Genomic DNA, 17,197 nt, shown 5'->3' with positions numbered 1-17,197 from the left:
GAAGGTCAGAGGTTAAACAGGAGTCAGGAAATGTATTTGTCTGGAGGAGGATAAACATCACCCATAACCTGACAACCAAACAGATGGTCTTCTGCAGATTTATATATATATATATATATATAAAAAGCCATTAGTTACAACTTTAATACAAAACTATTAGTTTCAGTGGTACTGTGTAATTTTACAATGATGAAATAAAGTAAAATAAGGACATTATATTCTTTACACTGAGCAACACAAGGACAAATACTGTTTAAGTGTAATACAAAACATTGAGGGTAATACACAGCAACAGTGATATAACTGTTAAAAAAACAACAACATCTCATTTGTAAATAAAAGTATGACAATTAATTTAACTGGACAGCTATAAGTTTTTCTTTGGTTATGGAAGCATGCTGATATCTTTTACTTAAGTAAAAGTACTAATACTAAAATATAGAAATACTCCATTACAAGTAAAAGTCTTGTGATAAAACTTTTATTTATGTAAAACTACAGAAGTATTATCAGCTAAATGTACTTAAAGTATCAAAAGTAGAATTTCCCATTGGACAAAATGCTGGGTTACAAGTTAACTCTATGGGGATTAAACAGCGTTACATGACATGCGAAAAGCTTAAAATGTGTGGCAATAAAACATGAAATGACATAAGAAACTGCATGTTATTTAAATGCCATTTGATGAGACCAGGCTGGTGATTTTTATCTATAACAATGTTGCTTATTTTAGAAGCTGTTCTTATGATGTGGATGAATCTGAAATGGAAAGAAACAGTTGTCAGATAAATGTAGTGGAGTATCTCTTATCTCTTTAAGTGTCTCAAAAAGTACAGTAAATACTTTGTTACATTCCACCACTGTATTTAACATTTTAATACATTAGTGTGTAATACTTATAAATGTTGAGAATAGCTTCTGATACCATCGAAATTTTTCCTTCTGTAATGCAGGTTTGTAAAATAAAATGTAATGAGCTCCATGACAAGACTGTAAGTATAGGTTTGTGTGATGGTATTTGAATTGCAGCTCCTGCAGCTCCAGCCTATTGAAATTCAAGACATATTTGTCCCTGAAATGTGAATTAAATTCAGCTGGGGAGCAGCGAGCAAGGACTTCAAATTGCCACCTTCGCTGGTAACTGTGAAAGCATTTCAGCAAACAGCAGGGAAAACAACTCTCATCCCAGAGGGGGAAAACGTGCCTGACCCTCTGCAGAGAGAAAGAGAAAAGTGCCAGCAAGTGACATTAAAGAGATGATGACAACCTACCAGATGTGAATCATCTTTTACCCATTTACAAATGAGCAGGATTGTGTCTGTCATGAGGAATTTTTCTTATTTTATGAGTTCATCTTCATTATTATGCACATATGAAGGTAATTTTTTTCCCCTTCCAATGAAAACACCACCCCAAAAACGTGACGTGCCACATTATGGATCACTGACGATTATTGGACTGACACTTTTATCTGAAGTGTATCTTGAGTAATCCTCTCCTCCTTTGACCTTACATCTAACCCCTGTCCCTGCCCACACCACAACCTGGGGCTTTAAGAGTGGCAGAGACAGCAGAGAAAGGAATGAAACATACTTCACTTGAACCTTAAGCCATTTGTTTGCTGTTGCCTTTACTTGGAATGTGCAAGAGGATGAGCTGCTGAAAAGCTGCAGTGGGCGTATGAGTGCACATGCGCTCTCTCTTTAAGGCACACACACACACATGCACACACACACATACACACACACTTTTTTGACTGAATGTGAATCCATTACAGCCCTCCTCGCATAACTGTGCCTCTATTTTCTAACGTCTACTCATGATTGAGGACATTATTGTCAGCGCCATTCACTGACAGGGCCCCAACGTCCCACATTCACCCCTCTTCCCCCCCTCACCACCACCACTGCCCTCAGTAAAACATGATAAGCATCTGTTATTGCTCTGCAGGAGCCGTGTAGGCCCTGACGCCTCAGCCTGCCTTCCCGACTGACTGACTAGACCCTGTCTGGGCAGTTATTTACAGGTCAAAACCTGCAGGCTGCATAGTGTGTGTTTGTGTGTGAAAGAGAGAGCGAGGGGGAGAGAAGGGGGTGTTGTCGGGAGAGGAGGCTACATCGTGCACAAGGAGAGGAAGGATACAAACCTTTGGACCAAACAGAAGTGTTGCAATTGTTCATCACACTCACTGCAGGGCATGAGCCATCTTTTTGATGATAAATAACGTCTATTAGTGCAATTTTCATGCTGGAAATGTTTAGCATACCTGAAAATGTGATCTTATCTTGTGATATCTCTTAGCACCTGAGGTTATGGAGCAGTGTATGTAGTGATGACCGACTGTATGTATGGGAAAAAAAGAGGTGGCAGTATTGAAGAAAGTACATTTATCCAGATGCTGTACTTTTTAGGTACTTGTATTTTAATAGTAGTAGGTAGTAGTTTAATAGCAATAGTTGTTTGGTTTTTTACGTCCAAACATTCAATGTTCTATCACAGTAGAAAGGTAACAGCAGATATTCACATTTAAGAGCCAGTGGTTTAATTTCTGCTTAAAAATCACTAAATTAAAGGATTACCAAAATCGAATTATATTTAAATATATTTATGAGCTCCTCCTGGACCAGCTGCAAATTGTGCTTACTGCAATCATCACTAATACTTGTCCAATCATTTATAATAATAATAACATGCCAGTGGCTACTCTCTATTCGGCTGAAGAAGTACTTCTACTTTAAAGTAACTTAAAGTACACTTTGCTGATCATAGTTGCAGATTTTGTACTTGTAAAAGATACTGACGTATTACAGAGTTTACCGAAACAAAGGATGTGAATACTTTCCTCTGATTATCCCTTGTTTCATCGTAATCTTTTGACCAGACTTCTTGGATACACCTCTTAAATCTAGAGCCAGGATACTGCTAAACAAGGCTCAGTAAAAACTAAATGGCATAAAAAATACACACGGTGAGTTAACAAAGATTTAAAGGAACACAAAATAAGCACTTGTCAAAAGTTGCTCTGCATGCTGACTCAACAGCACTGGAGAAACGAGGAAGTTTGTATTTTCTGTCTTCTTTTTTTTTTTTTTCTCCATTGGTCACTTGTGCCCTTTGTGAAAGCAGTGGCAGAACATCTGCTTAGCTTGCCCCCTTTCAGATGGCCTGGCCACAGAGTGTATGAGGAAGAAAACTGAGTGTGTGTGTGTGTGTGTGTGTGTGTGTGTGTGTGTGTGTGTGTGTGTGTGTGTGTGTGTGTGTGTGTGTGTGACGGAGAGTGAGAGAAAGGAAAGTGATGAGAGAGAGAGAGAATATATGTGTAGGTGGGTGCATGTTTGCGTGTGCATGTGAGTGTGTGTTGGGATACAGGGCTCTGCAGCTGTTGGGTCTCCCCTCCTGATGGTTACCCATTGTTCCCAACTCTCTGTGTCTGGCTCTCCCTCTCTGTCCCGGCTGGTTTATGGGCCTTCCCCTTTTCTCAGTGCACACCGCAACTAAATTTATGTCCTTGGACACAAGCCTTTCTCAGGGTATAAATTAGGCTGGATGATCGCTGTCAGAGTGGCGTTGCTAAGAGCCTGCCGCTTTACGTTCCAGAGTCACATTATTGTCATAGCCCGTTCACTCATATTTTACTACTGAAAAGAAAATCTAAAATGAACCCTTTGTGCCTCACTGTGAATCTGTTACAGCGTTTATATGAACACCAGTGTCTTGTTAAGGTTGTGGATGAATAAACCAGGTTTTTAACATTTTGAGACAAACGTTAAAATTTCAATTTGACCATTAGTTTAAACAAAATAGTTAAATTAACCTAACTATGTACAAAAGATAATGTAATTAAATGATTATGAAAACAAACTTTGCAGTAGTGTTTTCATGCAGTTGTGGGCAACATTTACACTAACTCCACATAATATTGAAACCATGATAAAGCCTGTGAACTGATTGGTAACTAGATATATATGTGCGTCATTTCCTCTTGTTGGGTATCCAGATAGGCTCTTATCTCCTGACTGAAAAGCTGGGATATTAACCTGTGCGGGTAACCTAAATATTCTGCTAGCTCATGCAGGCTGAGTTATTTTGAGTGTCGTATACAGATGTTTAGTAGAAATAGAAACCAAATATGGTCTCAACCATAGCATCTGGTGTTCTTCTACAGCACACACAGTTACTCATGGATGTTAAATTAAGCTGTCTTAGTCAGGAAAACGATATTTTTATCCATCCTTGGCTTTAATATGTTATTGAAACTGTCTTCTGAGTCTTTTCACTTCTTCACTTCTGAAGACTGAAAGTTAAATGCTTGATGCCAGGAAGGATAGTGATTAAAACCAGCTATTCTGGCTGGAATAGGATTAATAAAAAGGGTTGCAAGGATTCTGGTTGTTTTCATTATCTATTAATCTGTTGTTTATTTTTTCCCCAGTAACTGATTAATACCTAACTATAAAATGTGAAAAAATAGCCCTTTGAAATTTCCAAGAGCTTAAAGTCACACTTTAAAGACAAATATATTCAATTTACAATATAAAACAGACAGAAGCAGCACATCTTCAAACAAGAGAAGTGATACCTTCAAATGTTTGGCATGTTATGGTTGAGAAATAACTTCAAACTATGATTTGATCATCAAAATATTCCATCTACTGTCCGATTAATCGACTGCTTGTTTTAATCCTAGGACGGACCTGATGATACTGTTTAGATTTTGATCTGTCAAAAACGTTTTCAAGCACAATATGTTGTGTTACAGGCGCCCAGATCTTCACTAAGGAGAGAAAAAACTCTGAGAATATCTGTGCAGCCTTACAAAACTCACTGCAACCACTTAAGCCTGATTGGGCAAAGTACAGGACAAGGGTCAGACTAACAGAATTCACATCGATAGCATCTCCTCCATTTCTGACTGGCAGCCATGTTAGCTGACCGCCACCGGCTGATTTAGACTTCTCTGACACACACACACACACACACACACACACACACACACACACACACACACACACACACACACACACACACACACACACACACACACACACACACACACACACACACACACACAGCCTGGGCTGTCTTTGCGTCTGCTCCATATCGCTATCAACAGACGACCTCTGACATGTTTATGATGACAAGAGGTCAGACTGCTTGTCTCTTGCTACTGTTGTCTATCATTTCTACACAGCAAAAGTATGTTCCTTTCTCTGAGTGCATTCATCATGTGATCAGGTGTAAAACGTTCAGCTTTAAAACTCTATCTTCAAGTTCGTAGAGTCTGTGTGAGATTTACATCGCTGTACTAATAGTATCTCACTTGCAAGTTTAAACTTTGGTTTGCCATCTCTCAACATTTCCATTATAAAGAAAAAAAAGAAATCTCTGGATCTGGAAAGTATATGTTAAACCTTAACATTTTTCATATTAAACTTAACATGTATGATTTTTAGTCTTGCTGGAATTTTTATAGCAGCAGCCATTCAATATATTCAGATTGAAGCCACAACTAATGATTATTTTCATTATGGGTTAGTCTGTTGCTTATTTTATCGATAAAGTGATTAGCTGTTTGGTCTAGAAAATGACAACCTCAAATCTCTTCTTTTCTCCAGCAGCTGGCATATTCCCTTCACTATCATAGAAAACTGAAAGATATTCACATTTTTCATAATGAATGACTCCAAACTGATGACTAATGATGATCAAAATAGTCGCTGAGTAATTGTCTGCTGATTGAGTAAATGATTCATCGTTGCATCTCTAATTGTGGCTTGTATTCTTGTTTATGTAACTGCACGGTGAAACAATTAAAGCAGCAGAGAAGGAGGGGAGATGCTGATTGGCTGCCGTGACATTAGCAACAATAAAGTGTTTGATAAGAAACCATTTAGTTGTTGCCCAGACTATGTTTATAACCCTGTCCACACTATTTCCTGTCCACACCTGGTGAGTAAATTTCACCAGATGAAATCAAGTCTGACCACGCATTCATAAAAATGATAAAGGTGTACAGTAATTTTTATGCCAAACAGGAACAACGTAATAAACTGTATGATGAAGGAAACACCAAATCAAGCACAATACACACACATGCGGTTTGTAGAGATTTCTTTTCAGTTTCAAATTAAGATAATTAATTAAATATTTGGCAACTAATCAATTAATTGACCAGTTATTTGGAGCTCTAATTCAGATTATATAACTTAGTGCTAGTTCGTGCAGGCAGGACTGTGAAAGTGGCAAATAGACTATCACCTTCCAAAATATGTCATTTCATAACAGAAATTAATTACCATAGGTTACAGGAAATTAAAAACAACCTCAAAAGTGTGATTTCTTTCTGATTTGTATCTTGAGTTTATGGAACATTTTGTATCTTTACTCCTCTGTCCTGTATTTTTTGCGCAGGATCTGATGTCTGGAAGTATAGTGTGGAGACATGGAAATGTTACGTCAACTTCAAGGGGCTACCTTTGGAAATATTCGGCTGCAATCAGTGGTCTTTACCACATTATTACTGCAAATTACAATATTACGTTACCGTCTGACCATGATTTGGAAACTTCTGTTTTAAGCTCAATATGAAACCAAGAGAGAAGAACCTGTGGTTTATAGTTAGTGGCCTGCTCTGAGTCATGCAGTCATTTTTATCTTTTCTGTTTCCCCCCCTCAAAAAAAAGATGTAATTTCAACACAATACCGTACTTCACAGATATGCACTTAATATCCTTCTTATCTGAAATGAAAGCTTACACGAATGGTTAGAGATCTCTGTTTGTCTGCAGCTCCAGAGAGGTTTACTTTTCTGCTGAACATCTGTTTCACACGATGGGGCAGATCGCCGGCGTGAAAAGCAACTATTTGCTTCAAGAAAACATCTGAGAATGAGATTTAGGAGAAGATAACAAGTCAGTGTGTTGACATGGAACTAGCATCCACACTGTGGAGAGGGTACACAACAAGATCAATTCATATATTAAGGTTTTACCTTTTTTATCAGAAGAAAAAAACCCTCTCATGTTGATGGCCAAAACTTAATTTACATACAGGCTGCTGCATTGTGCTGACTGTGTGAAAATGTCATAAGTCAGATAGTAGCAGCTGTAGGCAGCCAGTTCACTGAAGGTCCCTGAATACTCAATGGCCATCATGAGGTCTTGACCTTCCAGTAAATGTGTCACAGTGATAAACGGTTAGTGTGACTGACACTTTTCAGAGCCCTGGCTGGTCCAGGAAACGGTGAGTTATTAAAAATCCTTCAATCTCACTAACAACTGACAATCTTTTCGATCGTCTTTAGGAGACGACACGATCTGAACATTATGATGTTATTCAGACTTCAAAGTTATGATAACAAAACATTCATCTAAATGTTTTTTGGCCATCGGTGACTGATGTGTGTACTACGTGTAACATAAGAGCTAGATGTTGGATGTTAGATGTTGATAACTTGATGATAAGATCAGCCATGTGTGACTTTCAGTGGACATGTGATAACTTGATCTCTGTATCACAAACAGGCTGCAGTTCAGGAAAACTGTGGATATCATTTCAAAGAGTAAAAATTCAACACTACACAAAACATTTTGCTTTTGATATTTACACTGCTCTCTAACTTTCATTCTCCTGTTTTATGTCTTATTTTAGTTCACTTTAATTTCCAATTTAATTTACCATTTATAAACTGTATTTACATGTCTTTTTTATATTGCCTTTTGTTGTTTTTACATTCTTAAAGCTCTATGAATTGCCTTGTTGTTGAAATGTACCTTTCAAATAAACTTTGCCTTATTTTTCTACACAACTCTAAGAATTGCATATTTCAAAACATCCCATTTCTGGGAAATTTCCAGCGGCAAGACTGACAGTAAGATGAGTAATTGTGAAACACTGATGGATGTGACCTAGCTGGTCATACAGTCTGTACGGAAAGGGGAGTTATTTGTTCGTAAATATGGCTGATAAAATCAGTCTGCTTCTGTTGTGCAGGACCAGGTACGAATTTCAGACAAGGCCAGGCACATACCTGGAAGCTGGAATTTTATCAGAAGCATATTTACCACTATTTCATGTCAAACCATGATGACAGATAGGCCTGGAATTCCTCTGATCACTAAACTGTTGCAAAGTGGAAACTTTTTTTAAATTCTTAGCTCTAAAAACCATTATATTTGCACCGCTGGTCACAGAAATTCAAAGAATGAATTTGGGAATGTAAAGACCATGACATACATTTTTAAGACTGCTTTTAGTGAATCTTGAAATGAAGTTTAACAGTACACATTGTCCCATGAATCTAAATTCAAATGACTGACAGCACAACTTTCTCCAGTAAAATATAAGTGGTTTTATGAGGAATAATATCTCATTGAGAACAAACTATGAAATCATCCGTATACAACTGTTCATACTAATCAATGTTTGAGTCCATAAAACAGTACAGTGTTCCAAATATCTTTTTGTAAAAGTTGATAAAGTAAGTTCTTTATATTCTTACATTTTTCAGCACAGATGTGAAGTGTTGTGTAATACCAGACACATGAGACTCAACAGTCTGTATGCATCGAGTATCTCAAGAGAACTGAGATGAGACAAACTTCCAAATTGAAGATCAATGTTCCCTTCCTGAGAAAACACTACATATATATATACAGGCTCAGGTTGTGATTTGGTTGTGAAGTTCAACAGACTTCCCTAAAAACATGAAATGGGTGTATTCTAGTATTGCTTAGGGGCGCCATCTAGTGCCAATAAGCAGGGAGATCATGCAACTTTTTAAATAGTAATTTCAACAGATTTACAGTAATTCTGAACACATTTTCCAAAAAAAAAGTCACAAAAAAACAAGCACAGGCAAACGTCAGAGGTGAATACATATTGAGTATAACACAAGACTAATCACAAACACATACCGCCACAGCCAGATGTCACTGTTATTTCAGCTAAATAAATAAAAATATTCAAGAGGCAAAAGCCAACTGACTACACTTTATGTTTAATATGTCACGGCTGGACGGGTAGGTTGCTGAACCATTATTTAAAGCAAAATAGCAGTTTTTTATAACCCTGCAATGTATTTCTTTGTAGTTTTCGCCTCCATTCTTAATGGTTATGATATTTGTTCACCAGCTTCTATACAAGAACCCAGATATGCAGGGACGTTTAAACTATTTAGAAGTAAAGAAAAGGCGATGGTATAGTATCAGATCACTTGTTTGGTAATGCCCTGTGCACATTTTCAAGTCCACACATCTCTTTGCTCTGGGAGACAGCTGGTGAGTAAAAACCAAGAAGGATGAAGGCTTAAATTATGAAAACCCAGATTGTAAAACACCAGAATTACACCATTGATGTCCATTGATGTTCGCATCACACCACCTACCTGGCTGATGTGTTAATGTCATTATACGTTCTTAGCTGACATTAAATGTTTAAATTAGAAACCCAATTTCTTGTTGGAGGTGATGTAGGCCTCACTCTATATTTTGTCTGAGGATCCTTTTCTCCTCCTCGACAAAATTTTTGTCAGAGGTGGCTTGTCCCATGTCCCTCTTCCTCTTCTCCTTCTGCTGGAAGGTCTCCACACGACGTCTCTTGGCAGAGTCAAGCTTGTCATCATCGTCATCTAACCAGCAGAGAGGTCACAGTGGTTGGTTGGTTGGTTTAGGGATTTGATGAGGTGTGGAGGGAGATTGAAAAATAATAATTTGGAATTAATCAACAGGGTACCATTCAAACATAACTATGGACTTTTATTTATGTACATTTATTACATATTTAAATGCACAACAAGAATCATTAGGATAAGGAAAGGGTCTGTACTGGTCTACAATATTGGATGATCCTGATTAATAATGTGTCATCTGCAGCTGCTTGTAGTTTCAGTTTAGTAAATCTAAACAGTATAATGCAAAATTAACTGTATACTCTCATCTGCTGGCTGTATGTTTGAAATTGCTGCATGTTGTCAAAAACTGCACAATTCTGCACAACTAAATATTCCAACATGGCTCAAAAAAATCTGTATAAAACCTTGAGGAATTTTCTTTGAACAAAACTAACTCTCACTACTCCACATACATTACATACCAGAAATAAGGATACATGCTCAGAATGTGAACTGAGCTTCATCACAGATCTCAGGACATTGCTCTTAAAGTTAAAAATATGTATGTGGATATAATCAAAATGTATTTTCTGTTGTGTTATATGGGTAGCTGTAAGCTTTTGAGAACTGCTTAAGAAGACTTACTTTTCTCAGAGTATTTGTAGAAAATGCATTACTGTGAAGTAGACAATCACTGTCCGTTAATGTATGTCCCTGTATTAAAGCCACTTCAGTAGCTCTGTAGCTACCAGATTACTAAAACCTTTCATTAGACTGCACAGAGAATTAAGAAAAGTGAGTAAGTGTTTCTAGATATTCCTCTCACAGGGTTCATCTCATGTCTCTTGATCGATGTTTCCTTGATCCTCGATCTCTGAGGAGCTATGAGCGAGGAAACACAAAAGCAGCTTCCACGGAGGTCTTTTACCAGCAAACACGCAGCTTTATCTATTGATTGGCCGCTACAGCTGATCGGACTGATCTGATACATCACTGCGATTTGACACAGACGTGGAAACAGAATACAGAATAAACTAAAAGTTAAAAAAATAAATAAAAGTGTGTCCCTCCCAAGCACTGTATTTTGTTTTCTGATTCTAGTTAAAAATCTGTTAATTGTACTTCTGATCAACAAAAGAACCATAAACAACACGTTTATTATAGACTGTTTTTCTTTTCATGATGTTATTTCCCCCATTAGCTGTTATTATGGATGGATATTATTTGTTGTTATTATTATGGATAAAATTAACGTGAGGGAGAGTATCTGTCAACTAGAGACAGAAGATTTTTTAAACATATTTATAGTTTACATAATTTGTCTTCATTTCCATGAGGCTAAAAATTCATGAGTGTCGGGTTTGATGACACATCATTTCAATTTCTCCTGAAAGATTTAATCTGATAAACAATTTTAAGTCTTTAAAAAGCCCCCTGATCATATTCTAAGTTCAAAAGTCCTTACAGCCGTTAAATCTGATCCAGCTGTGATCAGCTGCCACCGTCATCAGAAACAGACACCACTTCATGTCACACTTCGTAGGAAACTATGTCTCATGTATCTAAAACAAATTTCCTCGTTTCATCTCTCCTCAAGTGGAAAAGATGCAAGTGAGCAAAACATGGATGCAATTTAAGAGACATGTACCCACCGTTCTTTTCTTAAGGTCACTTGACACATGAACTTTAACTACCTGATATCCCCACTGGACTAACCTGATTCAGAGGGTTGCTCCTCTGAAGGAAGGAAACGGGCGTTGCCGGTGTAAGCCTGCGGAGCATCTTCCCCGTTGTCCTCATACACATTGGACCACTTTATAGCCATGTCCATGCCAGGAGGGGGTCCCTTCTTCTTCTCTGGCTCTGAGGTGTAGCTATCAGGAGGTGGTACAGCATTTGTCTTCCATGGCTTAAACACCTTGGGAGGCTGCAAGAAGAAAGTGTCAGTCAGTAGGAGTTGTAGGATGAGTAATAAAGAGCGAGACAGGAAATGCAATTACAAGACATTAAAGGATAGGTTCACAATTTTTCAAGTATGTCTTGACACATTTAAAATAACACAGTGACAGTAATAGTTGATCTGATGCTTACATGATTCTTCAGCAGTCTGAGTTAGTCATATAAAGTGGACATCTGCCACATTTACAGTCTTTTTAGCATCAAATTCGCTCTTTGACTCATTTGGACAGCTGAAGCTTCATATTAGCTTCACATAAACTTTTAAATAAATTTTTGCACAAAAGGATGACTGTGGATTGTGTCCTCCATCACTTACATAGTAAGTGCATTATGAAGGCATCCTCTAACGGCTAGTCTGAACAGGAGGAATGATTACAGCAAGAAAAACCTATTTAAACATTTCTGTAGGCACCTGAATATGTTTTAAAACTGTGAATGCCGTCATTCAAATATTGAGAAACAGAGAAACCATTTTAAATTTCACAGGCTTCGATGTGAAATAGTTTTCTGGGTATAAATAGACAGATTGCAACCGGTATGCAACCAATTATTAAACAAAAGCTTCACAAAGATGTAATTTATGGTGTGCATTTGTTTGTTCTGGACTGTAGTAGATTGTACAAACATACGAGAGAACGAGGTTGGTTGTCACATTCACCAGATGTCAGCCCCTAAAAGGCCACTTTTAAAAAGTGTTGGTACTGAATTTTTCAGAATGTGGGTGAGATGTCTAGAATAAACCACTTGACATTGAGATGAGAAGACATTTAGTGTTTTTCATGTGAAAATGTAAATATCCAGCTCTTTGGGGTTTCTCTTCTAGGCTTTTACAAAATGGGTTAATAATAAAACACTTGTTGGTATATATATGGTGTGATATATTGGATCCTTTCTTTCTTTTTAGATAGGAAAATGAGCAGGAATTTTGCCAGAAAGACAAACTAGGAATCCGACTCTTCCAGATGTGATGCTCAGAGAGGTCAGAGAGGTTAAACTGCACAATATTGTTATATAAGGATAAAAAATGCACTTATAGGAATTATTTTTCATGTTTTTCTGTTCACTTGGTGGAGGAGATGTGTTAACTTGTTGTATTTTAATGAAACTAAACATTTTCAATCCACTTATCTAACCTTGCCTACATTTTAGATTTTTCCCTATTACAATAACACCGGGACAACCAACCCCATAGTGTGTGACTACTGATGGGGACGGTTGTCACAAGTGCAAAAAACATATATGAGCGTCCATATTTTTTTAACAGAATCAGCTAAAGGAGAGTAAGACCACTTTATTCCTACCTGACACATTAAAAGGGAATCTATTTAGGATACAGTTTAGGAGGAAAGGAAAATAAAAAGTGTGACCCCCCTAAGCAACCCTGTTCTCTCTTACTTTATATAAGCTGTAACTCATATGCTGAGAGTATTTATAACTCTGGTGACAACACTGACAATAAACTTACAGATTTAATAGCGTTAATAACCCTAAAATATCCCTAAATCCATCTGAAATTAATTAATTTTGAGATGCTCGTCTAATTGCACATGAAGCCATGTAACATGGATGTATTTTGTAACGCAGCGTAAGGATGAAAGTGTAATAAAAAAAATAGAATAAGCAATGAATGAGACAAAATAGAAATGTATAGAAAATCTGAGTTATATGTGCAATGTTCCTGGGATTAACACAGTAACTAAATGTGCAATATACACCTTCATACAGATAAAAAGAAATACAAATAAATAATGTATAGAACATCTGAGTTATATGTGCAATGTTCCTTGGATTTACACAGTAAGGTAAAAATATTTCCTCTCTTCTTTTTTTTTTTTTACCTCTTCGGGTGCTTTCACCGCCAAGCTGTCCCAGTCTATCTCCTTGTTCAGCGGGTTGTAGAGAAAAGCCGGTTTGGACACCGAGTTGAAGAGCTCGTCGGGTCCCGGTAGAGGAGCTCCGGACCGGGAGGACTGTGCGTCGCCTCCCGGAGCTTGTGCTGCCGGTTTCAGGCTCGTCTTCTTCCGACTTTGAGCCTCATCGTCGGAGTCGCTGCTGTCGCTCAAATCGTCGTAGCTCGAGAAGAAACCTAAAGAACCGGGTTTAGTCTCGTCGGTCATTATGCTGAGGCTAGAGGGTTTCTTATGTGTAACAGCTGGCTCGATTTAATGCAGCTAAAATATAAATATATCGTTAAATTATCGCTGTATGTTCACACAACCTCTGCTCTGTTTTAAATCAGCCTCCAAAACAGTAGTAAAGCAGATAAGTAGTGTCGTGACGACTGTCGTAAAGCGATGTCATTAAAGGAGCAGTCCACAGAAAAAAAGGAGCATTACAATGCTGGTGCTACATTTTTCTTTTTATTTATTTATCATACTAACAGTTGATAACATTCATTAGAAAATTAGAAAAGTAATTAAAAAGTAATGAAATGTAATACGTTTCACTTACTTTAAACAATTGAAATAGTTACATTAGGGTTAATTTAAATAGGGTAACTTGTAATCTGTAACCTATTACATTTCCAAAGTAGCCTTTCCAACCCTGGTCATATTGTATTGATTATACTGTGCATAATTTGTACATATGTATTGTTTGTTGACAGGTGTATTTACTCACATATATATGTATAGATGTGTATGTATGCATGGGTGTATATATGTACATATATACCCATATGTTAATATAGGCCCAATATAGATTTGCCTACATATTGTTATATTATATATATTGGACTAATCATACAGTGACTTTTCTGATCTTTTTTTACAATCATACACGATTATTGATGTTACAGACCCGTTTTATTTCTGTGGATGCTGACTTATTCATATGAGCGAAGCATAGTCTCGCGATACTACACGAAGGTAAACCAGAGCCTTGGGTAAACTTCGTGTAGTATCGCGAGAGTTGAGAACTTCCAGAAGAGGAGGCTAGGACATTTGATGTGGGTACTTTTCAGTTCTCTTAAATTGCATCCACGTTTCCCTCACTTGCGTCTTTTCCTTGCGTCAAAAAATGTATGCAGGAGAGACACAAGGAAACCACACGAGGAGACGAGGTGATATGATTTTAGAGAAATGAGACGCCGTTTCCTCCGAAGCGTCACGTAAAGCGACGTCTGTTTCTGATGACGGCAGCTGATCACATCTGGATTTGAACAGCTGTAGGGACTATTGACTCACATTTTGTGTCTGCACCAATGTTGTATGTAACGTCCGTGGAGAGGCTCTTCAGCCAAGCTAGTCTTGTGCTGGCTTAACCACTGCTTTAGTGAGAAACATGTCAAATAAACAGGACTAGTCTAATGTCATGGTTTTGGTGACTCAAGTGAGTTTGCTTGAGTGTGTTTGGCCCGTGAAATGCAGTTCATATGCAATCTACCGGTAATGGTGTTGTATTTGTTCCCACATGCCCTATGTTCAGCCCTAACTTCCCTCAGTTTAATAATAAAATAAAGAATTTCACCTGTCTTTCAAGCATTTCCATAGATGAAAAAACAGGTTAATTCGGTGGAAAATCCTTGAGGGAACATAAGGCTGTGGGAACATAGGGCCTAATTTTGATGGAAGGTACATTTCTTAGAAATGGGGGGACATAGGGATGACCCTGTTAGGGGAGGCCAGTCTCTTATTTTGCTATATTATTTTGAGGCAATTATTATTCGTACTACATGGTTATTATGATGGACAAGACTCATATTATTTTATTTCTTGATATATTAGTTTGACATGACATCTCAGGCATTGCTAAGGAGTAACCCAAAAGTAATGTAACTAGTAGTGTAATTTACCCAATATCTCATGATTCCATTACAACCAATTTTGTGTGGAATAAAATCCCAGTTTGACCTTGAAGACTTGTAAAATTGGAACCTCTTGCTGGGACTTTTTCTTAAACTGGGCCAGCGAGTAGCAGTAGCTGCAGCAATCTCACATATTTTCTTCAGGAAATGCAAATAATCTAGTTTTTACAATAAATTCCCTTTTTAGAAAACTTAAAGGCCAACTCCACTCAACAATATGTTTTTGTTTTTGTTACTTATGTAGGTTGTTTTCACATTTATCTGCTGAAAGTGGAACGTTTCTCAAGCAGGTGTGATTTGAAAGTCTGAAGAAATGGACTTTACAGTGAAGTCGGAGACATCTTGAGTCCAGCAATTAAACTTCTGAAATTACAGTAGATGTTTTTTAACATGATAATTAGACTTTTTTTTTGTACAAAAGCCATATCAGACACACATTATTATTCCAAGTAGAGTATTTTAATAACAATAAAATAATACATCTTAATTTGTTCTGCACTTTTCATTTATAGTGAAACTCAAAGTGTTACAGTTGTAAACACATAAAGAAACACACACAACATAAAGAAAAATAGTAATAAGAGTTTAGATGAAAAAGCTGTTCTGAATAGAAAGGTTTTTGTTAAGAGACCAGAGTGTTGTCGTCAGCCACTTGCTTGCGCTAAACTTGAAGTGAAATTCATCACTGCTGCCATGCTTCAGTTGTCGCTCAATAGCCTCCAGATGCAACTAATTCATTTGAAAATAAGTTGTTGTCTTTTTTCTCTTTTTATTTTTTTTAAATACGGTTTTGTGGCCTTAACATTGCTGTGGCTTCCCTCTTTACCAACGCAGTCATCTTCTGCAGGCGGAATCAAAATTACTTTCTGGCTCATTTACTGTTGGACAGGATTTTACTGAAGAGCCACAGATGCTTCCTGATAAATCAATCATCCAGTGATCATTTGCAGATGTCTATCTCTAATGGATGATTTATGATTCCCCCTTCTAAAAACATTTGAAGATCGGAAACACTTCATTTGTCAGGATAGTGGACAGTTTGACACACACTAATTGTCAGAGACAGGATTTAAACAAAGTGCACCCTGTTGCAATTTTTTTCAGTTACCTGGCAACAACATTCATTACGTAATGTAACCAGGACATAACCTCAGGTTTGAGTATAGGCCATGGATGAGGTAGCTGCTGTATTTCACTGTGTTTTCAGTTCATGAAAGTTAATTATAACATTTGTGTAGTCTAAAAAACTATTGTTCTGCATTTGCTTGTGATAAAAGACCCTCTAAGGAGTCAACTATTCAGTTTTTCCAGTACGTACACTTTGTTTTAATTGGTTGTAAGTCTGTTTTAGTGACAAATAGCATTACCATTAGCATTATAAGAGTTAACCATAGACTGTAAACGCACAGCACTAACCAAACTAGCCGCCAGAGCTTGGATCAGCTCCATCTTCTCATAAAAATATGGATATCATAGCGCTGCCACCATCTTGTCAAAACAGGCAATGACAAGAATAACAGATAAGAGAGGAAGATCTCCAGTGGAGCCATTAACAGGGTTAGTCAGTTATCTTTAAAAACTGCAATAAGGTCTAAAAATGTAATAAAATCTAGTTATATATATTTAGCTCACTGATTACGTTCCTCCTCAGCCCGAATGTGTTTAAAAAAACATTTTGTCTGTAAAAAGTGCACCATACCATGTTAGTAGTGCACAATTTCACAACACAACAAGGTACACTGAACCACATTCAGATGAAATCTGCTCTCACTATTGTTAAATTAAGAATTATCTATGACAGCAAAGGCTACTTCGAGTATCAG

General features: G+C 37.3%; 1 protein-coding gene across 1 annotated transcript; it reads right to left on the bottom strand.

The window, feature by feature from the left end:
• Positions 1–8,298: 8,298 nt before the first annotated feature.
• c8h1orf52 (chromosome 8 C1orf52 homolog) lies at positions 8,299–13,798 on the bottom strand. The gene is made up of 3 exons (XM_062424322.1): positions 13,408–13,798; positions 11,327–11,537; positions 8,299–9,628 (listed from the first exon to the last, which is right to left on the bottom strand). The coding sequence occupies exons 1-3, from the start codon at positions 13,684–13,686 to the stop codon at positions 9,477–9,479; spliced, it is 642 nt and encodes a 213-aa protein (XP_062280306.1). The 5' UTR covers positions 13,687–13,798; the 3' UTR covers positions 8,299–9,476.
• Positions 13,799–17,197: the final 3,399 nt, after the last annotated feature.

Source organism: Scomber scombrus, chromosome 8, assembly GCF_963691925.1.
Source record: "Scomber scombrus chromosome 8, fScoSco1.1, whole genome shotgun sequence".
NCBI lineage: Eukaryota > Metazoa > Chordata > Actinopteri > Scombriformes > Scombridae > Scomber > Scomber scombrus.
The sequence above is the reverse complement of the archived record's forward strand: the minus strand, read 5'-3'. Positions and strand labels throughout refer to the sequence as shown.

Excerpts from the sequence above, each read along its gene's own strand:
- c8h1orf52 (XM_062424322.1), bottom strand. The coding sequence starts at position 13,686 with ATGACCGACGAGACTAAACCCGGTTCTTTAGGTTTCTTCTCGAGCTAC. Across the intron at positions 11,538-13,407 it reads CGGTGAAAGCACCCGAAGAG|CCTCCCAAGGTGTTTAAGCC; the intron begins GTAAAAAAAAAA and ends TTCTTCTTGCAG. Across the intron at positions 9,629-11,326 it reads GGAGCAACCCTCTGAATCAG|ATGACGATGATGACAAGCTT; the intron begins GTTAGTCCAGTG and ends TCTGCTGGTTAG.